This window comes from Sciurus vulgaris (genome assembly GCF_902686455.1).
Source record: "Sciurus vulgaris genome assembly, chromosome: 10".
NCBI classification, from domain to species: domain Eukaryota; kingdom Metazoa; phylum Chordata; class Mammalia; order Rodentia; family Sciuridae; genus Sciurus; species Sciurus vulgaris.
The window spans coordinates 77,391,395-77,414,857 of NC_136470.1; the positions used below are offsets into that span (position 1 = coordinate 77,391,395).

The following is a 23,463-nucleotide window of genomic DNA, read 5'->3' on the forward strand; positions in this document are numbered from 1 at the left end:
ATGCTGGCAGACTGCAGGTCATCACAGCAGACAAATGGGGTAAAGAGCAGGGGATCGATAAGCAGCAAAAACTGCCACACTGAGAAACAGATATCCTCCGCTTGAATCTGGCGTTGTGGAGTGACAAGGAACGCAGCCTCCCTCTAGACCGCTATTTTGGATCCCCTCTCGGCATCGTTTAAGTCAAAATTAGATAACTCAATATAGTTTGCTTAGGGGTAGAAGTAATTTTTCGTGGGGTTAGGGTTAGGGTTAAGGAATGAATATATATATGAGGAAACATAAATATCATAAAAATATATGGGTAAAACATGTATGGAAATTTAAATCTGTGTTGACTTTTTGCAATGGGGAATGGTATGATACCAGTTGCACAAATTCAATTTCTTAGATATAATGGATAAGTTTGTTAATGATATATATGCCTTTGAATGAATATCTTTATGATTATGCACTAAAATTACAAGATATCAGTCAAAACAGCCTAAAGTTTTCATCTAATCTTTTATGACTTCAGTCAAAATAAGCTATTGTACTCTAGGATTATGACTGGAAGTTATTATGGGTGGGGTAGGAATAGGGCTTGGAAATGAATAAATATATAAGCAAATATTCATATTGATAAAAATACATGGGAGAAGATGTGTAGAAAAACTTAAGTATTCACATTTGTGATGGGGTGACAGATCTGGCTCCATGAGAATGTTATAGGCCAGACTATAAGGGAAATGACTAAACAGACTCCATTTAGTTCTGAGACTCCATGTTATGTAGGAAATACATTTCTCCCATGGGAACACCCCACCTCTGTAGCCATCATTAGTTACTTAATGTGACATGTTTAACAATACAAAATGACAATTCTTGTGTAATAAAAAAATGCTCTCTTTTGATCTCTATTTCTCCTAACCAATGTACCATGTAAACAGTAATTGTGTGGTTATTAGTAATCAGTCTTTAGTTTGTACCTAGGTGACCTGCTTCCCCCTTTTTTAATGATCTCATGATGTTGGTTTGTAATTTTGAATCATAGCAACAGACACTTATGATTGATGAGATTTTTGGAATAAGAACCCGTACATTCTTGTGGTCTGTGTTGTTCTCCCAATAGCCATTTTTTGGAGCATTGTGTGAGACAGTCAGCAGGCCGGCTTAATAAAGACTCTCAAATTTGGACTTCTCAGTGGTGATTGGTCTGTTCTTAAGTTGTGTCCCATAACGCATTTTCAATAGGGGAATGATATAGTACTAGTCTCATAATTCTAATTTTTCAGATATGAGGAATGCATATGTTAATTACATATATGTCTATCCATGAATATCATGATAGTACACAAAAACTTCACAAATATAAGCAAAAAGGTTCAAAACCTTTCATCTAATTATTTATGGTTTAAGTCAAACTAAGCTAAAGGTGTACAGTAGGATTAAGGTTGGAGGTAATTTTGGGTAGGGCTAGGGTTATGTTTGGAAATTAATATGTATATGAGGAAACATGAACAAGAATATATGGGTTCATATATTCTTAAGAATATATTCATAAGAATATATGGGTTAAAATGTATATGGAAACTTTAAAATGAATTTACCTTTTGCAATGGGAGATGTTATAATATTAGTCTTAGTATTCCAATTTTTGAGACATGAGGGATGTATATGTTAATGATATATATGTCTATCCATGAATATTGTAATGATTATATACTAGAATTACCAGATATAAGCCAAAATGCCCCAAATCTTACATCTCATCATGTATCACTTCAATTAATATTAGCTAATGTTGTATGGTAGTTTTAGAGCCAGATATAATTTTGGGCATGGCTAGGGTGAGGGTTAGGGAACAAATAGGAGAAAGCATGAATATTCATAAGAATATATGGGCAAAAACATGTAGGAAACTTTAAATGTGTATACACTTTTTGTAATGGGAGATGTTATAATACCAGTCTTAGTATTCAAATTTTTGAGACATGATGGATGCATATGTTAATGATATATATGTCTATCCATAAATATGTTAATGACTGTACACTAAAACTTCAAGAACATAAGCAAAAATGTCCAAAATGTTTTATATACTCCAGTATGGCTTAATTAATTATTACTTTACCATTTAGTGTAGTGTTAAACTGGAGTTATATTTGTGTGGGGTCAGGGTTAGGGTTAGGGAATGAATGTGTATATGAGAAAACATGAATATTCATAAGAATATATGGGTGAAAATATGTAGAAAATCTTAAATCTCTGTTCACTTTGGCAATGGGGAATGTCATAATGCCAGTAATATGAATTCAATTTTTAAGATATGGTGGATGAATATGTTAACATTTTATGTGCCTATCCATGAATATCTTAATGATTATACACTGAAATACCAAGAATATAAAGCAAAGCACCAAAAAAAGTTAATCTAATCCTGTATGGCTTCAGTCAAATTTAGCTATTGGTATAGGGTAGAATTAGGGCTGGAAGTTAATTTGGGTTGGGTTAGGGTCAGGGTTAGGGAATGAATATAAATGTGAGCAAATATGCATAAGAATAAGAATACAGGAGAAACCATGTAGGAAAACTTAAATCTGTGTTCAATTTTCCAATGGGGAATGATATAATACCAGTCCTATGATTCAAATTTTTTAGATATGAGAGATAATTATGTTAATGATATATATGCCTATCCATGAATATCTTGAGTGTACACTGAAATGTCCAGAATATGGGCAAAAATGCCCCAAATCTTTAATCTTGTATGGCTATGTCAAATTAGCTAATGGTATATGGCAGGATTAGGGCTGGAGATATATTTAGGTGTGGCTAGTTTTAGGATGAGGGAATGAATATGTACATAAGGACACATAAATAATAAGGATATATAGGTGAAAACATGTATGAAAACTTATTTTATGTGTTCACTGTTTGCAATGAGGAATGTTATAATAACAGTCATATGATTCTAAGTTTTTAGATATGAGGGATGGATATGTTAATGATATACACACTTATCTATGAATACCTTAATGATTGTACACTGAAATTGAAAGAATATAAGCAAAAATGCCCAAATACTTACATCTAATCCTGTATGATTTAAGTCAAAATTACCTAACTGTGTCTGGCAGAATTTAAGAGCTGGAAGTATATTTGGGTGGTGCTAGGGTCAGGGTTGGGGAATAAATATGTATATGAGGAAACAAATATTCATAAAAATATATGTGTGAATGTAGAAATACTTAAATCTTATTCACATTTTGCAATGGGGAATGTTATTATCCCTGTTTATAATCATACTTCCTGTTGATTCTGTTCCTTTAGAGAACCCTGACTAATACAGGGGCTAACACAAGTGTACATCTTAAGTCACATTATAGTAACTATTTTTTAAAATGTCCAGAATGACTGTGTTTTGGTTTTAACTGTTTTTGTTAGGTGTTTAAGATCAAGTTGGCTAAATTGACATTGTTCCTATCTATTAAGAGTCATCTGAGTTCCCTTGGGTATCAGGGGTCACTCTTGGGGAATTTGTGAGGAGCCTTTCAGCTCCACTAGTGCCATCCACCAAGATAAGTCAAGGTCTCACTGACCATGTGGCTTCCCTTGGAAGCATCAGGGATGTCTTCCTTTTCCAATGACATTCCTCTTTTGCATTATGTGCACTGATTGGCTTTCTTTTTTAGGGTCCTGGTAATCCCCCTGATTAGGAGTTATGTGTCCCAGAGTTTCAAAGCTCTTAGAGAAGTCCCCTTGTTCCTGGAGTTCAAGCTGACTCAGAAAGCAAGAGCCAAATATTGGTTTTCTTGGCCCCTTTATTTTAACTTTAAAACATTAATTATAATTCTAATGTTTACACTTCACAGTCATTTTTATCTTTTACTTAATTGGGTTCTGTATTTGTACTAGAAATGTACATATATACATAAAACAAACAAGGCCTTGTAGCTTTTTAGAAAAGATTGAAAGCTAACCCTTGTAAGTTGGCCTCTGAACAAAGCAGAGTGTAAAAAAATTTCTATAATTGAATAAAATAGATCTGAACAGAAAAACACAGTAATCTAGGCACACTGGATCAAAATCATGAGTTCAAAAAATACAGAATTTTAAAAAACAAAGAGTCCTGGACAATTTGATATGGTCACTAATTATTTTGTTAAAGTAGAAGGAAGTGAGAAAGAGAGCAAGAGAGAGAAAGCCCAGAAATCATTTTTTCTCCCTGTTCTGCAGCCAGGGAGAAATTGAACTGATTCCTTTTTTGTTCTTTAGTTTCAGTTTGGTCTGCTGCTGAGCCTGTAGGCACCCTTTTACATGTTAATGCAAGCTTTAGTGAGCTAGGGCTTTTAAACTATTTTTATTTTTATTTCTGGTCGGTAATCAGGCCAGATTTGGATTAGGTTTCCCATGGTAAGACTCACAATTAAACCAATAGGCAGAAATAATAGGAAGGTGAAAGGCAAGAATTTGACAAGGCGCTGAGCATGTCTCAAGTCTGAACATGGTGGGTTAGCAAGTTGCTGACGAGTTCAATCTGTCCAAATAAAAGGAAAGTAGGTGCTGGAGTGACAGATGGACATGAACAAACAGAACAAACAAAAGAAGAAAAAATCATTGGACAGACACTCTCTTCCATAACCCCAGGCCCCAGATCATCATCACGGTTTATTTACTGGGGTCTCTGGGCCAATAACATGGGGACTCATCAGACACCCTGTTGCAAAGTGCTGGGTTTACAGGCCTGAGCCACACCCGACATCTTTCAAATGGAGAGAACAAATGAAGTACCTCCAAACACATGCAGTTCCATGTCCTCTTCTAGAGTCTTTGTGATTATAGGCATGAGCCACACCAAATTTTGGGAATACAGGTGTGAGCCACACCAGACTCTGGGATTATAGACATGAACCATACCAGACACTCTATCACAGGTAGACTTGAATCACTTGCCACAGAGGTTCTAGACCCTTGCAACAAGAAAGGGAGAGGGTGCCCCTTTCTGTGTCCGAGGATCCTGAATCCCTGTTCACCCAAGAGCCACAACCCTGACTCTGGCAATCTCATGGGGCCTCCAAATGTTGTGGCACATTAGAAATAAATCACTGGGTCAATCTTGAAGCAACACATGGAAATTTTATTTGCCGGTGGGTCAAGGGGAAGTGACCAAGTTGCCTCCACACACATTGACCCCTTGCAGAAGGTAGGGAATCTGTTTTATAGACAAAAACCACAAGCTACCAGTAGGTCAAAATCATAGCAATGTTGAAAGTGGGTTAGAATTTATCATAAAACCATGAACTTAAAAATATAGAAAATAAAAGAGCAGGCATTCTAAAAAAATAACGCTGTTAATTATTCTAGAAAAGGAGCATGCAGAATGCTTTTATCAGATCAGAGTGCATTTTTGGTTCAGATGAGTCATTTCAGGTATCTAAAGAATGTGAGAGTCCTGAAATTCTTAGGTAAAAATTTTCAAGGAAAAGGCTTATATATATGAGATCACTCTGCTTTTCCTTCTTGTGCTATAGTGTTTAGGAAGAAAGCAGGTGGTAGAGTGTAAGAGCAGCCATTTAGAACTCACAGCTTGAATTTAAAAGTGACACTATTTTTTTCCTTTGGTATCAAACTGGTCCTCTGAAAATCTTGTAGGTCTTGCAAGCTCTGTAAGCCAGATAGAGATCTGGCAGAGGATAAAAAGTAAGGGAAGTTACAGTTCTGAGCTTGAGAGGCAAAACCTCAGACATAGGGCATTTAAACTATGTTTTCTTTTGCAAAATAAATCTCTTAAGTTGTGGCCTATAGTTTATGTTTCCTCCAGAGACCAGTTTTCATTCCCCCAGTTGGTAGGCCAGGTTGGGTGCAGAAAATTATAAGACATCTCCTTCTTTCAACTATGATTAGGTCATTTCCCAGGTCTAGCAGCAGAAGAAAATGAGGCACATTTTGAGCACATAGCTCCCAGAGCCTGTAGTGGCTAGAAGTTTACACCCCTCCTTTTTGAGGACAAGGCTCCCCTCTAAAAGTATGGAAATCCCAATTTTTTCAGGATGTAGGCTGGTGGTGAACCAGGCATAACTGTTGAAAATGAAACTCTCATCTGAGTATGAGAAAAGAGCTCAGGTGCTGCACCAGAGAAAACTCCATTATTTTATTTTAGGGATGTTCCAAATGAGCCTCTGATGGCCAGCAAACCTGTCTCTCACCACATGGTTCTGCCAAATCTATTGCTGGCATCATTGGCAGAATGAACGAGGACCTTTGTTTTGTCTCATGCCAAAAACACTGGAGAGTTCAGACTTAGAGGCATGACTGACCTCTCCTGCCACTATAAACTCCAAATATGAAAATATGGGGGGAAAATCACCTATGTGGATTATATTTCTCGACACTGTGGACCAAAGGAATCTCCAGAGGGTAAGGAGGGCATCTAATGTCATTAAACACTTAGTGCCCTTTTCTGGGTGAAGATTTTGGAAGGGGTAACTTGAAAATGCCTCCCTTTTGCAGCCAAAGAATCTTGTGGAGCACAGAAACAACCATGGGGAGGATCCCTATAGGTTTGGAAAAGTTTAATATGTAAACAAAGGGAACCCAGGTATTTCTGTACACACCACTCCATGTAAAATGTCCCTCTCTCAATAGCTGGAGTCTGGTGAGGGTAGGGGAATCCTCAGGAGAAATGAGTGCAGAAGAGTGCAGTTTGGCACATCTGGAAGTGTGTGTCACTGGGGCTTTCACACAGTGCCTATTCATTGACCAGTCACCATGAGAACCCATAAGGCTGATCAGGAATGGAGTCAGGGGAGGAATCTTTGTGATTCACCAGGGAGGGGCCCTGGTCAAAATCTCGAAATTTTTCCAACCCTTTTTTCATCTCCACACATTCAAAGGCAGACCTGGATAAAGACACTGTGTACTCACACCACACATGTTCCAAGCCTGGGTAGGATAATGAGATATAGCTTTGGCACAGCTCAACAAACCTGACCTACAGGACAAATGAGTAAGAGCCACCTAGGACATGAATCCTGTCACTCAAATCTTATAGAATGGTGGCTTGCACTAACTGCAAGTAGTTCAACTTGATGCCCAAAGGTACCAGGTGGCACCCCAGTTAGCAGGTCTAGCTTCTAATGTTTAAATGTTGGCATTTAATTAGCCAACAGGTGCCCATTTTTGTCCTCCAGAAAGAAAGAAAGAAAAGTACATCTCAGAAAGATGTGAGGTGTAGAGGAGCTTATCCTGGTGACGATTCCTGTAGAGCTCATCTGAAACTGGTCTTGAAAATCAGTATTGGGTCCTATTCTCACCGTTGTTGAAGATTAAACACCCAAGAAATGCTGAGGCAAGAGCAAAAAGGTTTAATTTAAAGGACAGAACAGAGAGAGTCCTCTGGAGAGAAGGGGGTCCAGAGCTGGTGCCCAAAGGAGTGAGGGTGTCCTGTATCTTTTATCAATTTTTGGATTTTTTTCTCATGTCCCACTCCTCCCATCCTGCCTATGTGACCAAAAGGTGGGAAGGGAGTCATCCTGGATGTACCTCTCCCTATTTTCCATATCTGCCCAGAAAGTAAGGAAAAGAGCTGTCCAGGGGGTGCTCATTAACAGATCCTTGCTGGCAGGAACAATTCCCTGGAGTCGGGTAACCTTGGCAACAGTTTGGAGGTGGTGGAAGTGCTCTGGATATATTAGCCGTTTGTTTCCTTTTGAATCAGCCTCCATCTTCCTGACCCAATCATTCATTATTTACACTGACTGTCCTATTGTCCCAGTCTCAATGCCACCAGCCCTGATCTATTTTTAATCAATTTAATTTCCTTGGACAGGCATTGTGGCACAAGGCTGTAATCCCAGTGGCTTGGGAGGGTGAGGCAGGATGATCACAAGTTCAAAACAAGCCCCAACATCTTAGTGAGACCATATTTCAAAATTAAAAGAGATAGGGAGCTATTTTAGTGCCCCGGGGTTCAATCCCCAGTCCAAGAAAAGGGGGTCTCTACATATGAACCTTGGGCACACAGACTTCTTAGTCACTGTGTGGTAGCAGTATTACAGTGAAATGGAAGTCACCTGGATCACAGACCTCTGTGATTACTGGGAGAGAAGATACAACTTTTTGGCCATTTTTAGCTCCATTTGGGATGGGAAAATGATTTCTGCTTCTCACCAAGACTTATGGTGGTAAGAATCTGCCAAATTCAAAGGGTTTCAGGTGCTCAGTGGCCAATTCAATGACACAGGTCAGTGTAATAGAAACCCAGTTATTGTCTCATAATATGCAGCTCAGGGGGAGGCAGGAGAGGGATACAAGAGAGACTCAACCATATCATGAGTTGTGTCTGGGTAGTTCAACTTGATGCCTAAAGGTACCAAGTGGCACCCCAGTTAGCAGGTCTAGCTTCTAGACAGAAAGAAGGGGAGCAGAGCTCTGCCAAATGTATCATCTTCCCTTTTATTTAAAAGGCAAAAGTTTTTCCAGAAATCCTCCATAGACATTTACACACAGTCTCTTTAACCAGAATTGTGTCATAAAACCCACCCAGGAAATGAGGGAAATTGGGAAGTTATTTAGTTGGGTAGATTGCTACTTCCTTCCCCAAACTGGAACTTTGTTACACAAAATGGAAGAAGTGGAGTTAGGATAAGCAATGAGCACTGTCTTCTTCAATTAGCACTGGACCCAAAATGGTGATGAGAATCACCAAACTTCTCCCCATGCCATCTCCCCAGAGACCACGTTATATTCCTCTGTATTATCCAGCTTTCTATTGCTATAACCAAACACACACGAATGGGTACTTTAAAGAGATGAGGTTTGTTTAGCTCAGAGTCCAAGATTTGGCAGCCTCTGCAACTGGACTTTGGTGAGGGTCATTACAACAAGGTGAATGGCATAATGGAGGGAGGAAATGAAAGTGGTAGATTGCATGGCCAGAAAACTGGGAAGGGACCAGTCTTGCTCTTTTTACAACAACCCACTCTCACAGGAACTAATGGCCCATGAGAAGTACATTACTCCATTCTGGAGGAATCATACCCAGTGACTGAATTACCTCACACTACCACACCTCAACCCTGCCACACCGAGGACCAAGCCTCCAGCCTATCAACCTTTGGGGGACAAACCACATCCACATTTTCACAAACTCCAACAAAGTCAACATCATATGAACAGGATGTCCCAGTCTACAAGTGTGTATGTGGTGGCAGGAGAAGGTTGCTCTCAGAAGTCATTGGAAGAAGCCACAGCCCCCATTCCAGAACCTCTGTGACATCACACTTGATAGTTCTTTCCTTCCCTGCTGTCATCATGGCATTTTGGGTGCTAACCCAGAAGAGGTAACTGGTGCCTCTCATTTCTCTGAGAACAGGAGGCCTAGCCATTCTCAAAGGATGTCATGGCCCCACTCCAATCTTCAATCAGATATTTCTGTTTTTTCCCAAGCCTTGAATGGTTTCTGCCTTAAATGCAGTGCTGCTGGTCAACTGCAGTGGCCTCATCTTCATTTTCCCATGAGTTGTCCATGCAAGCTGTCACGTTTCTTACAAAGAGATAGAAGGGAAAATAGACAATGATAGTACAGAGCAAGGGAAATGGAGAGAGAGAGGGACAGGAGGGAAAGTAAGGAGATATATATATATATATATATATATATAGCTAGAGGGAACCTGATGTGCAAGCACATCAGTGCCTGATACATTTAGAGAACTACAGGTGGTTGGTAATATTTGGTGGAGTCTCCATGGTCTGTATCTAGTCTGGATATTTAGATCTGTCCTTAATGTCTATGAGTCCTACCTCTGGTGAGCCAGGCCTCATGGGGAGCTATGGGTTGCCCCAGATTAGAACTGAGTCTGGTTCCAATTTCAGTGGATGGATGAGAACAGGGAGTGAGCCTTTCCTATGGCGAAAGGCCTTCTCTTTGTCCTCACTTTCTGCAGTCTGATTGCTCTCAATTCCTCAGATCCTGCTGTCTTACACTGAGGTAAGGCCTAAGACCCTGGGAGAAGGAGGTGGCACCCCAAGGGCTGATGCCTACAGGGGTGATTTCTAAAGTGCTAACCCTACCTATAGCCTCAGGATCCCTTCTCTCCATGTCATTACTTAGGACCTGGCATTTCATTTCCAAAGCCACTGAGGTGTGAAAAAAACATAATTCTGGAGATTTTCCAGTTGTTTTAGAAGGGGGGACTGGGGCAGGCTGGCAAGAGAGGCCAGCAGGCTCATAAACCAGGCTGTTCACTCTTCTGCCTTCCCATTTGACACATGACTTCAAGCACTGCTCATTATTACAAAGGGTGGAGCTCTGTAAAGAGCCCTTCTGGCTGGAAACCTCCTTCTCTTGACTGCCAGCCCATCTGAGTGGTCTTCACAAGGACCAGGATTCCTCTGCCCACATCCTCCCCACTCTTCTTCCCAGCAGTGCTATGGGGCTTCCCTAAGCAGCAAAGTGATGGAACGGCCCCCTGGCACTGCCCAAACCTCTTCCCATGCCAGGCTCCCTGGACCTTGCACTGTCCCTGGTGCAAATCTGCGTGGAGGTAAATAATTTTCCTCCCTGTCCACTCACCCACTCATCACCAGGCACCTAGCCAGAACCAGGAACCTCACATCATAAGGTAGTCAGAGGTGGGTATTAGATCACCTTCCCAGATTGGTAAAAGTGGCTCTCAGTCACTCTTAGTCACTTACATATTACCTCTGTCTGTACCTGTCCTGAGAGGCTGGCCTTGCTTGCACAGGTGCTGATAATACCACCGTTTATTGGTGACTAGTTCTGCTTCCTCAAATGTTGAAGTTTGAACATTAGAGAAGCATGCTAAGGCAAGCATATTAAGCAGGTTTTATTTAAAAGTAGTAATACAGACTTCTCCCTGGAGGGAGAAGGGGGCCATGGCTGATGTTCTAGAATCCCCTGAAGTGAGCATGCCCTACATCTTCTATAGGTTAAGGTCTCTTTTGTTCTCCAGTTCTCTCCCTCCTTATCTCTCTTTCCTGCCTATAGGACTAGGCCCAGTTTTGCAGGTGAGATGGGCAGAGGGAGGGCAAAAGTGATTCAGCCAGAAAAGGGCCCAGGAGGCATTAATTAGCAGCTCCTTGCCTGTAGTCCCTGATAAGCACAGGTAAATTTGGTAATCAATGGACTCCAGAAATCCTTGATATTTCATTCTCCCAGGGGCAGTCTCCAACTTCCAGAGGCAGATGACTTTCATGGCCTCCATGACCTGATCCCCTATTTCTACACAAACTGCCTGTCCCCAGTTCTGGCTTCACTGATATACAAAGGGCATTACATTTGTGCTGAGCCAGGTGGAGTAAGGGGAAAGAAAGGCAGCACCTGTCCCATCTCTTGGATTGATGATACTGTATACCCGGACCCTTAGTCCAGCTGCTGCCTTACTCTGGGGATCTTTGCCTGTCAACCTCTAGGTGTCCAAGTTGGAGGGTTTCCTGACTTCTGAGTGCTCTCCTCTCATGTGTACACATGCACAGGTTTACAAGTGCAGAAGTCTGACTGGGCAAGGGTGTTCTTTTCATCCTTATCCAGTGTCTGAGAAAATAGGGGCCCAGAGTTATTATAAATCCTGCTCAAGGAACACCAGGCAGGTCTTGTCTCTGAAGACCTCATAACAGGTGACCTGATGAGCCATGGCTGTCCTAACTGTGTTCTAACAATGGAAATGCCAATTTCTCCCTGGAGATGGGAGTGCATGTGTAGGGCCAAGAGAAGCCAGCCTAGAGGGTGAGATTGCAGGATTTGGAGATGAGGAGGCTAGGCCAGATAGACCCTGGAGTCCTACCTCCTTTCCCCTAGGAGTTTGACCACCATTGCAAGTGGATCAATAACTGCATCAGTCATCACAACTTTCACATCTTCCTGCTGCTGTTTGAGTCCCTTTACCTCCACATGGGTGCCCTGCTGGTTATCTGTATGATATTCCTGGTGTGCATGAGACACACAGCCTTCTCTATTGACAAAGCCATGGATATCCACACAGTCCCAAGGGCCCACACTGGGAACAGCAAGGGTTGTAGGGAGGGAGAAGCCGACAGCCAAAGGCTGGGTAACCAAGGGTGGGACTGACATGGGTGGGGCTTTAAAAAAGTCATTTGAGAGGACCTGTAATGGATGTGTTGAAGGCCAGTGGGTTCAAGGAGATAGGTGGGATGGGATTGACTGTGGAGTTAAGAATCTAATGGGCTACAAGTGGGATAATGAAGGCTGGAGGACTGCATGGTGGAGTGAGGTTTCATTTGGGTGTACTGGACTAACAGTCCAAGTCCAGGTAGGAAAAGTTGGTGGGTGGAGTTAGCTGGGGCGGGGCCAGGGAGGACCTTTCTCTCCGGTTTTGCCTCTTATCCCTCATGGAGCTTTACAATGACTATACCTCTTGCTGCTGCTCATTGTGCTGCTGTTGATCCAGGGTGTGGCAGTGAGCACCACACAGGACACCTACCAGGGTCAGGCAAGTGGGGGCCAAGTGTGTGCACCAGGATACCTGGCTGTGCGGAGGCACCTTGCACCTCTGGGATTCTGCACTTTCTCCATTGCTCTTGGCAGTGATGATGACTCATGAGTCCTTCCAGACTCACCTCTTAAGACGCAGCTCAGATCTCCACTGCCACTGGATCTAGGTGGTCATTCTCCCTCCTGAGGGCATCACATCAAGAACCTACTGTGTGCTAGGCTGGGATAGGTATAGTAGTGAGTACATCCTGTGCTTGTGTTGATGAGCAACCTGCAATCAGAATAACACTGGCAAACACTGGGAGGGGGTCAGTCCTGAGTGATAGAGCAGACTGGAGGAAACAGTTTGGAAAGGCCTGCATGGTAGAGTAGGACATGCCACTCTATGGATCCTAGGTATGATTTTGGAGATGCAGAGGACAGGAGGGAGCATTACCTGTGAGAGTCACACCTTTAAAAAAAGGTACAGAAACCCCAAAGAGGGTGTTAACAGAATGATGAGGAAATGGCTGTAATTCAAGCACAAGGTGACATGGTCAATGAGGTTGACCCATGGTGGTCAAGATTAAGACTGCCCACAAAGTCAAGCGTGGAATTTAGTTTTGATGAAGTGAAAACCTGGGAGCCATGGTAGGATTTGTTTTTAAGCCGTTTATTGAGGAATAATTTACAAACAGCAAAATTCATCCTTTTTAGTCTACAGTTAGGGATTTTGACAAATGGATACCATTCTGCATTCTCCACCGTGATCAAGGTTAGACCAGTTTCATTACCCCAGAAAATCTTTTCATCTTTTGTTTTACCTTTTCTACCTATGTCCTCTCCCCTCTCCTCCCACCCCAGAATCATATAAATGGAGTCATTGCCTTTTTCATCTGGCTTCATTCATTTAGCACAATGCATTTGAGATTCATCCATGTTGTTGCTCATATCAGTAGTTTATTTAAAAAATTTGTAATTTTTTAATGCTCTGCTATTAATTTACTTTTTCTGGTACTAGGAATTGAACCCAGGGGTGCTTTACCACTGAAATTACATCCCCAATCATTGGTACATTTTGTTTTGAGATAGTGTCTTACTAAGTTGCCGGGTCTGGCCTTTAACATGTGATCCTCCTGCCTCAACCTCCCAAGTCACTGGGATACAGGCATGTGCCACTGCACCTGGTAGGATACTACTTTCTTAAGTGCTGTGAACACCTTAAAGGAAGCAGAACCTCATAGAGCACAATGGTTCCTGTTGTTTTGAACATGGTGTGATACTCCAGAGCTGTGCTAATGCAGAGTCCTAGTTCCTTCTAGTAGAAAATTGTGTTCAAGATTAAAGTCTTCATGCATGGGCCATGGGAGAGTTGGGGTGGGCAGGTGTTGCTAGTGCACTTCCCATGTGACAGAATAGTCGCTAGCTAAAACTCTTGAAGTTGGGTGAGAATCAACCTAATCTGGGAGGAAGAGGGGGTGAGGCTGATGGATGGAGTGAAGGGAGGAGAAAAGTGGCATAAAGTAGAGCAGAAGGCAGTTAGTGTCCTGGGGGGACCTGACCTTTGAGCTTGACCTTTACTGCATTGTGTATTGAAGGCCTTCAGTCCAGATTTTCCTAGGCCATGTGATTTTTGAGTAGGAAGGTATGATTGGGGCTCCCCATTGCCACTGCCCTCCCAGACAGTGAAATTCAACGAAGGCACAATTTTAGAAAAAAATGAGAGGTGAAAAGGTGAAGTGGGAATAGGGTGGTGACACTGTCTTTGGAGCAGTTGAGCAGCACCAGGAGGATCTTAAAAGGTGTCTGGAAGGACATGGTGGGAGGACATGTGGCCAATGGAGGCAGCAAGGATGCTGCAGAGGGAGGTGCAGGGTGACAAGGGAGCCCTGGGAAGGCAGGAGAGGAGGTGCAGTGTCAGCACTGTCTGGGGAGAGGGGCTCACAAGTGGGTCCAGGGAGGTCACTGTCCTAGGAGCCCAGAATGGAGGGAGGCCCTGGGTCACTCTTGGGCTTCCCTGCCCTTGGAGTCTTGCGACAGGACTGAGTTGAACCCTGGCTTAACTGACAAACTTAGGGTCCCTGGGAAATGACCTTGCCCGGTCCTGCTGGTTCCTTCTCCCATCCCCATCTCCCTCCAGGACAAATTCCTGCAGGGGTCAATGCCTTTGATCAGGGCTATGCCAGAAACTGCTATTTAACACTTTGTACACCACTGGGACCCAAGTGATTTCATAAACCAGAGGCTCAAGTGGTGGACTCTAGGCTGGTGGGGCAAAGTGAAGATGTGTCTTGTTCCCTGGTCCCTTACCTCAGCTCCCAGACCTTGAAACTCAGTGGTCATTTCCTTTGGGGTTTTTTCCAGAGCACTCTGGGCCTCTGGGAACTTACCTCTTCCTTTCTTTCTAGGTTCCTGCCCAAGAACTGCAGCCTAGATGAGGCTCCTTAATGAGAGTCCTGGGCTCTGTGCTTTTCAAACTGAGGTGTGAGTGTTGTCAGGGAGACCCAGCCAAGGTGGGCAGTGACCCCTTGCATTTGGAACATCTCTCCTTAGGTATATGTTGAAGCAGTCTGGCTACAGAGAGAGGAGGAACCGAGTGGAATCCCATCCAGTCCCTGCACGCCCTATACACTCCTCTGCACACCATCTGACAGACCTCCCTGGGCCCACATCTCCAACTCTGTTTCTACACATGTGGGCAGGACCCCTAGCGAGTGGCAAGGTTGAAGCTTTCCAGGAGGTGAGGAGAAGCAGCTGTGCATTGGGAGAGGGGTGTCTGTGGGTTACACATATGTTGGGGGGAGCCCCTGAGGTCAGGCTGGCCCTGAAGCTGAAGCACTTGTAGCTTAAGGAGCAGGTATGGACCTAGAGGGTGCAGGGTCCAGGTTTCAGTACTTTGGAGCACACCCAGGTGTCTCCTGATAGACAAAGAAAAAAGATTTCACTGCTAACTTTCTGGTTGGCCTTGGGCCAGCCCCTTACCTTACTGGACCTCAGTTTCCTCAGTTATTAATGAGGACTGAGAATTAGTCCTGTAGTTTATAATATTTTAAAGGAAATTATTTTTTAATGGAAATTTTTACTTGAAAATTCCATATGAAACATATGAAGAGGAACATCAGGAGTGCAGTGAGGTGGGTAACTGCCCCTCAAAGGCCCTTGCAGTGACTTGTGGTGCCAGCCCTTCCCTTTGTCCTGCCTTCAGGGGCCCAGGAACTTGACTGTGAGATGCAGGGTGGAGGTTAAGAAGAGCCCCTGTCCTGATTCTGTGTTTAGTTTCTCATCAGCCCAGTGCAGAGCAGGAGGCCTCCAGAGGAGACTTGGTCTTCCATTCACCACTTCGCACCCTCTGATGCCATGGCTTGCAACTCAAATTTCCTGAGCCCCACATGGAGGCCTCTCTTTTCTGAGTCCTCACTCCCCTGTTAGGACCCCCAGACTTGTTATATACTCATAAATATTTTAATTGCTTCTTACAGCTGCTCTGCATGTCTGTTCTAGGTTCAGTGAAGCATTTTTCCTGGGGTGTGGGGGAGGCTCTGAGGAGCTGAGACAAATCCCTCCTAGAAGGGAAGAGCATCGCTCTCTGGAGACCCAAACTCAGGAACCAACAGTGTCTGGCTCCTCGACATTGAGTAATGCATCTAGCATTTCTCTCATCCTTAAAATGTAGCAACAGTAATGATCATAGTGACTGACCTGGCAGGCTTTCTAGCAAGGGCTGGAGATGAGAGGAGAGAAAACCCACCAGCCTGTGTAATACCAATTCCACCTCAAGTTATTCCACAAAATAGGGAACTTACTTATTATTAGTTCTAATAGGCCAGTGTATTAGTCAGAAATTTCAAAGTTTCAGTTAGACATGAGTAGGTTTCACAGATATAATGTACAGTATAGTAGCTGCTGTTAATTTATTGCATACTTGAAAGCTAATAATAGAATTTGGTACAGGGGTGCATATCTGTAACCCCAGCTACTCAGGAGGCTGAGGCAAGAGAATCACAAGAGAATTGTTTTGTGTCTCAAAATAAAAAGTGAAAAAAGTCCTGGGAATGTAGGTCGACGATAAAGCACCCCTGGATTTAATCCTCACCATGGAAAATTGACAATAGGTTTTGTGGGGGTTTTGTTTGAAATGGAGTCCCACTATGTTGGCCAGCCCAATTGTAAACTCCTGAGCTCAAGCAATCCTCCTATACTAATGTCCTGAGTGCTGGAAGGCAGGTGTGCACCACCGTACTGACTAGAAAACAGATTTTTAAACCAGGTTTGGTAGCATATGACTAATCCCAGCAACTTGAGAAACTGAGGTAGAAAAATCACAAATTTTAGGCTAACTTCTGCAATTTAGCAAGACTCTATCTCAACATAAAAAGGGCTAGGAATATAGCTCAGTGGTAGAATGTCCCTGGGTTTGGCTCCCAGTACTGGGGGGAAAAAGAAAGAAAGAAAGAAAAAAGTGTAAATGTTCTCACTACAAGAAAAGTGTGTGAGTAATGGGTAGGTTAATTTGCTTGAATCAACACAATAAATACAAGTGAATATCACGCTGTATTCCATAAATAAAATTTTTGTCGATTTAGACTTTTTTTCTTTTGGCATTGCTGGGGATGGAACCCATGGCCTGGCCCAAGGCAGGAGCTGTACAATTGAGCTACCTTTCCAGGATGCCCAGCCTAAATTTCTTAAAAAATGGTCTTCTATATGTTTCTTTTCACAGTTTGTGGAAATGATTCACACACCACAAAAATTACCCTCTTAAAGAGTATAATTCAGTTAGACTATGTGCATGTACAACTATGTAACAAATTCCACAATTATGTATACTATCAATAAAAAATGGGAAAAAAACCCCTGCAACTCAAACTCAGAACATCACCACTACCTCATTCTAGAACACTTGCATTATCTCATAAGTAGTCACTTCTCATTCTTCCCTCTTCCCAGGTCCTTGCAATAATTACTTTACTGCATTTGTCCTTTCTGGACATTTTCAAGTTTATGGAATAAGGTTATGAGGTCTTTTATCTAACTTCTTTCCCTTAACATGTCTTCAAGATTCATCTGCATAAAAACATGTATCAGTATTTCTTTTTATGGTAGAATGACATTCCATTATATAGATAGATTTGGACATTTAGATTTTTCCTTTGAGGCTAATATGAACCATCATGTTGTAAACATTTGTCTACAAGGTTTTTGTGTCTGGGGGTGACAGTGAAGCTCAGTGGTAGAGCAAGTGCTCAGCATGCATAAGGATTTTGGGAAAATCCCTATCATCGGTGAGAAGTTTGTGTGTCTAGGGGCATAGCTCAGTGGTAGAGGGCTTATCTAGCAGGGGAAAGGCCTTGGGTTCTATCCTCATCAACACACTAAAAAATAGCAAAGTGTTTTCTGTATTTGGTTCTATTTAAAATTTCAATTCACCCAGAATGTACTGTGGAACAGGATCTAGTGCTTTTCCTTCCAAAACAGAACTATTCCTATTATTTCTCTTAATCCTTCATGTTCTATAATTCCACTAAACACAATTTATAGTGTTTTTTAAATCCTGATTGCATTTACTGATCTTTTCTAATTTGGTTCCTTTTGCAGTACTGGGGATGGGCCCCAGGGCCGTAGGCATACTACACAGGTGTTTTACCATTGATCTACAACCCTAGCCATAATCCTTTCAATCTGAAGACTAATACTTTTCAGTTCCCATCCCAACATCTCCTGATTCACCAATGAGATAGAAGATATAACTTTAAGCTCTTCTTTAAAATGAAAGAGCAAAAGACCTTGCAAGTAATCTGAGTACAGAATCCTAAATTTTCATATTCTACCTCAGATATTTTATAATTGTCTTATACAACTGTAACTCAGTATTCATCTTTACTATTACAACTAGTGATGGTCATTAAAAGCATTCAACTTCACTCAGGTATGGTGGGACATATCTTTAATCACAGCTACTCAAGAGGTTGAGGCAGGAGGATTCCAAGTTCAAGACCAGACTGGGAAAGACCATGTCTCAAAAAAAAAAGGGGGGGGGGGCGGGGCTGGACAATGGGCAATTCTTGCTTACCATGAACCAGGTCCATGGTTGAATCCTAGGATCACTAGAGGGGAAAAAAGTCCACTTGGTTTTTCAAGGGAGTAATTTTCTTTTTATGCTCATTTCATCAATTTATGCAGTACTGACTAAAATTATGAAATTCCAGTAAGTTTTCCATAAGTACAACTCACTAAACAAATATATAAATCAACTGAAAGGAGTGTGAGAGTTATGGTAGAGCCAGTATTTAGCACCCCATGGAACTCAATTCTGGTTACTACAGAAGTCAATTAAAGGAGTATCTGCAAGGCCCACTGCCCTACACTGTTTCCTCTTCTGATGGCTGTGCTCATCCTGATGACTCAGGTTTGTTTCTTCTAGGTGGTAAATTTGTCTCTTTGACTGCATTGACTCTTTTCAGATTGATAGGTTTGTGAACTCACCTCTACTTGGGTACGTGCTAAGGGTAAGGGACTGTGGTGGGCAGTAGCTGGTGCTCTGCCCTGTACTACTTTCAGTGGGAGTGGTGATGCTTGCCAGGTGTTACAGGGTGGGGACAAATGTCCCGTCTCCTGTTCTTAGCATTTTGATTTGACAGCAGTTGTCCTCTTTGCCAATATGTGGCACAGGTAGAACTTTTCCAATTATCCAGTCTTTTACTATGTGTCTCTCCTTTCATCTACTAGAGGAAATGAGCACCTTCAGTATTGTACCATTTCCCTGCATTGATTTTCTTCTGCCCCTCTGGACCATTTCTTTATTTTCTGCCTTGTGGAAGCTTCTGAGTTTCTCTTCCACCAAAATTCTCCTCATTTTTGAGCATGGAGATAGATTGTGCTTTGAAAACATTTTTTCATAATTTCTATGAAGAGAAGGTTCCATGTATTTAACTTTTTCCACTTAAATCTGGAACTCTTATGGGTTTCTGATAAATATTCTTTACTAAGTAAAGGTAAGTGAGGGACATTTCCTTTGATCCTACTTGTTGGTACTGCCCTGGGTATTGAACCTAGGTGGGATTTACCACAGAGCTACATCTCCAGCCATTTTAATTTTTTATTTTGAGACAAGGTCTTGCTAAGTTGTGGAGGCTGGTCTCAAACTTGCAATCCTCCTGCCACCATCCCAATTTGCTGGCGTTGCAGATGTGTGCCACAGTGCCCAGCTAGTTCTAGTTTTTGGAAAAATTTAAAATCAAGGGGGAAGTTGAATCTTATTAACAGGTTTTTCAAGACTTACTAAGATGCCATGATTTTTCTCCTTTAGACTACTAAAATAACAAGTTATATTGTATGTCACTAAATGGTATTCTGTAAGAATTCCTATTTCCTCAGGTAATGGAAATATAGTTTTACTATATGCCATATTCATACTTGGAAATGCTACATTCATAAAGCTTGATCCGTGTTTGTTGATAAAAGCTATTTTTTTCTCCGGTTTAAGTACTATGGTTTGGCTGACCTTATTAAGACAATTCATTTTTATTTCAGGACAGTATAAACAAAAGAAACAGTTCACTTAAAGACTTGCTGCCATGATGGTGGCATAAGCCTCTGATTATGGTGACTCAGGAGGCCTCAGCAGGAGGATTTTTTAGTTTAAGGCCAAACTCAGCAATTTTGTGAGACCCTGTCTCAAAATAAAAAATAAAAAGGGCTGAGATGTAGCTCAGTGGTAAAGTACCCCTGGATTAAATCCATAGTACCTAAATAAATAAAAGATTTGTTAGCCCTCTATGTGTCTTTTGTTTATTTTACAAACTTAATTAAGTCAAAACATTTGGAAACTTGCTATTTTAATTTTATATAGACATCTTTCAATCTAAAAATACTAATCAAGCATATTTATTTAGTGGTGCTGGGGATTGACCCAGGGTCTAACACATGCTAGGCACTCCCTCTACCACTTAGTTACATCCACAGCCCTAAAAATATTCTTAAAAAGTTGCATAATGTGTATCATTTCCTGAATGGGCCTAAATTTATGCTTCAGTAGAAACCTGTTGTTTTGATTGTCAGTGTAAGTTTATATAAGAGTATTACTAACATAATACAAAAAATGCCCTTATATAAATATATTAGTCCTCTTTTATATCTAGGATAAATTTCAAGCAGGTGAATGGATCACAGACTGCTAAGTGTCATGTTGTCTTTTAAAATGTTTATGCCAATTCACTGCCCGATGCAAACTTTGACAAGAGAAGGCTTTTAAAGACACAATGTAAAAATTAGAACCCATAAAGTCAAAGACAAATATACTTTACTATATAAAATAAAATTTTCTGTGAAACAAAACCACAAATAGTTTGAGCTATTGAAGACTTTTAACCTTTGGAGGCATGATTCTTATGACATTTACAATTAGAAATTAATTTAACATCTTTACAACTAAAATGATGGAGAAATCAGTATAGCTTGCTGGATGTAGTGGTGCTCCCAAGTACTCAGGAGTCTGAGGAAGGAGGATTGCAAGTCTGAGGCCAGCCTTGGCAACTCAGGAAGACTCTGTTTCAAAGTAACAATAAAAAGGACTGGGGGTATAGCTCAGTAGTTGAGCACCCCTAGATTTAATCCCCAGTATTGGGGAATGTGGAGGGGGAGCGAAGTCAGTGTATCCTGTTTGTTGCCACACTCTTAAGAACCAGCACAGTGGCTGGTACATAGGACCTTCTTATCTATTAAATAAAATAGGAACATTCTAATAGAAAAACAGACACAGGAAAATCATGCACAAACAAAAAATGTTCAACAAATAAAAAGGTGTCCAAACTAAAAATGCCAAATTAAAACTCTCATTGTAATCTATAAGACTGGCAAAGCTGACTGGTTGAACTTCTTGGAAGATAATTTCACAGTTCTCTTAAAATTTTAAGGGTGAATGTTCTTTCACCAGCAATTCTGGTACCAGGAATTTAACTTACAGAAACAAATGTGTAAGCATCAAGAATTTCATTTCACTGTTAAAGAAGAAACAATTGGAAATCAATGTTAAGTGTCCATCAAGCAATCAAGGATTCATGAAACCGACTGTGGAGATCTACAAAATACAGCAATATAAAAGGCCTCAAAAAAAAATATCCAATTGGTAAAAGGGAAAGCATTGTGTGGGAGGGAAAAACAGGACTCTTCTAAGATAAGTTAATGAACAGCAAGTGTGGGCCAGAGGTTGGGGGAGAATAAAGGAGAGTGCATACCAGAAAGGCAGACTGACAGCTGTTCATCATCCACTGGAGATGCTTTTGGACTGTTCTTCGCAGCGCCCAGTTGATTTTCTAGTTTGAGTTCACTGCACGCCAGGGGAGCTTCCAGTGGACTTTTACAGTAAGGGTGGTCCAGCAGCTTAGAACTAAGAATGTTCTGCTTGAAAGATCCATCCTCCTCCATCTGGCAGGAGTTCTCATTGTGAACAGTCTCTTCAGACACAGGCCCCTCTACACTACTGGCAGATTTATCTGCTCCAGTCACTGATCGCTTTACTCTGTCATCACTGACAGTGCTTGTCCGATGTTCCTGATCCAGAGTCATAATTTCATTTTCAGTTTCTGAAGTGAGCGTTTTACTAGAATGATGTTCTGATAAGGGTACATCATGAATCAGGTCTGTACATTCCCACTTAGGAGATGAACAAGGTGATTGGTCCCAAGTGTATGTGGCACTGCCATTCTGTTGGTCAGGGAATGCTTCATCTAAATGAAGCTCCTTGTCCAAGAAAGGGCTTCCTTTAGGGAGGCCATCAGGCAAATGGGAGTTCTTTCCCTTCACAACATTGCTGTCCATAGCTGGGAAGTGTGGCTGATGCTGACAAGAAGGGTCTTTAGGTTCTGGGGAAGGAAATGGATTGCAACTGCCACCCTCAGTATTATCCCTAAGGGTCTCCTGGTGGTCCCCAGTGACCTTCTGTACCCAGCTTCGCTGGGTTTTTCTTGGCTTGCAAGCTTTGCCTTTTGTTCTGAAGTGCTGGGATCTGAGAATCCTATACTGAAATCTAATCATGGATAATTTCTCATACATCATCAGAGGAGACACTTTTATTCTTCGATGTTGGTTAAGCTGGAACTTTTTTGGAATAAGGGGCCCCCCACGCCTGTGGTGCTGTAGCCCTTGGTAGAAGCCAAAACAAAAACGCTTTCTCTTATGATTGCTCAAGGTGACCACAATCTTGCCACTCTCACCTGGACTTTGGCTTTCCCCAATGAACTTCATGGGAAACTCAGAAGCCTGTGGCTCTGTCCTAGATCTATGACCATTGGTCTGACCTAATGCACTACTTGCTGGCAAGCCAGAGACTGCCTTCAAGGGACTCTTCTCTCCACAGTATTCATGGTCTGAGTTCTTTGCTGATGATAGGAACTTCTCTGCATGGAGTTTTAGGAGACTCTTTGAAGAAGAAATGAAGTGTTTAGTGTCCTTTCTTTTCACCTCAGATGACAAAGTACTAGGATTCTGAGTAGCCACACTGGATTTGGTCTTAGCACAAAAGGATTCATCCTGAATCCATGATTTCTGGATTTGAAGAGATTTCTTTTGACACTGGAAATGACTCAACTGTCTATTCCAAGTAAATGGCCTTCCCAACTTAGTATTCAGAATGCATAAGTGTTGGTGAAAGTAGAATTTCTTAAAGTCTCCAAACCCAGTATTCCATTTCTTAGAAAAGACTAAGTGGATTCCTTTCCTCCCTAGAATTTTCCTCTGTTTCTTCATTTTTCTGATGCATAATGAGATCTGCATGTAGCTACAAAGAAGAAAATGTAAAGAAATATTACATATCAATCTAAAGATAAAGTCATGAAGGCATTCACAGAAATCAAGGTAACAAATTTTAAATAACAACATATTTCAATTTAGGGTAACTGAATAATAAAGTCCTACATGAAGAATATTTAATTACAAAGAAAATTGGGGAAGAGGGAAGACATGAGCACTCTAACAAGATCTCACTTACATACACCTGCTTTGGGTAGAAATCAATTTCAAAAATCACTTCTCAG

General features: G+C 41.6%; 1 protein-coding gene across 1 annotated transcript; it reads right to left on the reverse strand.

The window, feature by feature from the left end:
* Positions 1 to 21,556: 21,556 nt before the first annotated feature.
* Positions 21,557 to 23,194, reverse strand: LOC306670910 (sentrin-specific protease 5-like). The gene has a single exon (XM_079155950.1). It carries the CDS (start codon positions 23,174 to 23,176, stop codon positions 21,611 to 21,613), a length of 1,566 nt encoding a protein of 521 aa, XP_079012076.1. The 5' UTR covers positions 23,177 to 23,194; the 3' UTR covers positions 21,557 to 21,610.
* Between the last annotated feature and the right edge of the window lie 269 nt (positions 23,195 to 23,463).

Coding starts and splice junctions, on each gene's coding strand:
- LOC306670910 (XM_079155950.1), bottom strand. CDS start 23,176: ATGAAGAAACAGAGGAAAATTCTAGGGAGGAAAGGAATCCACTTAGTC.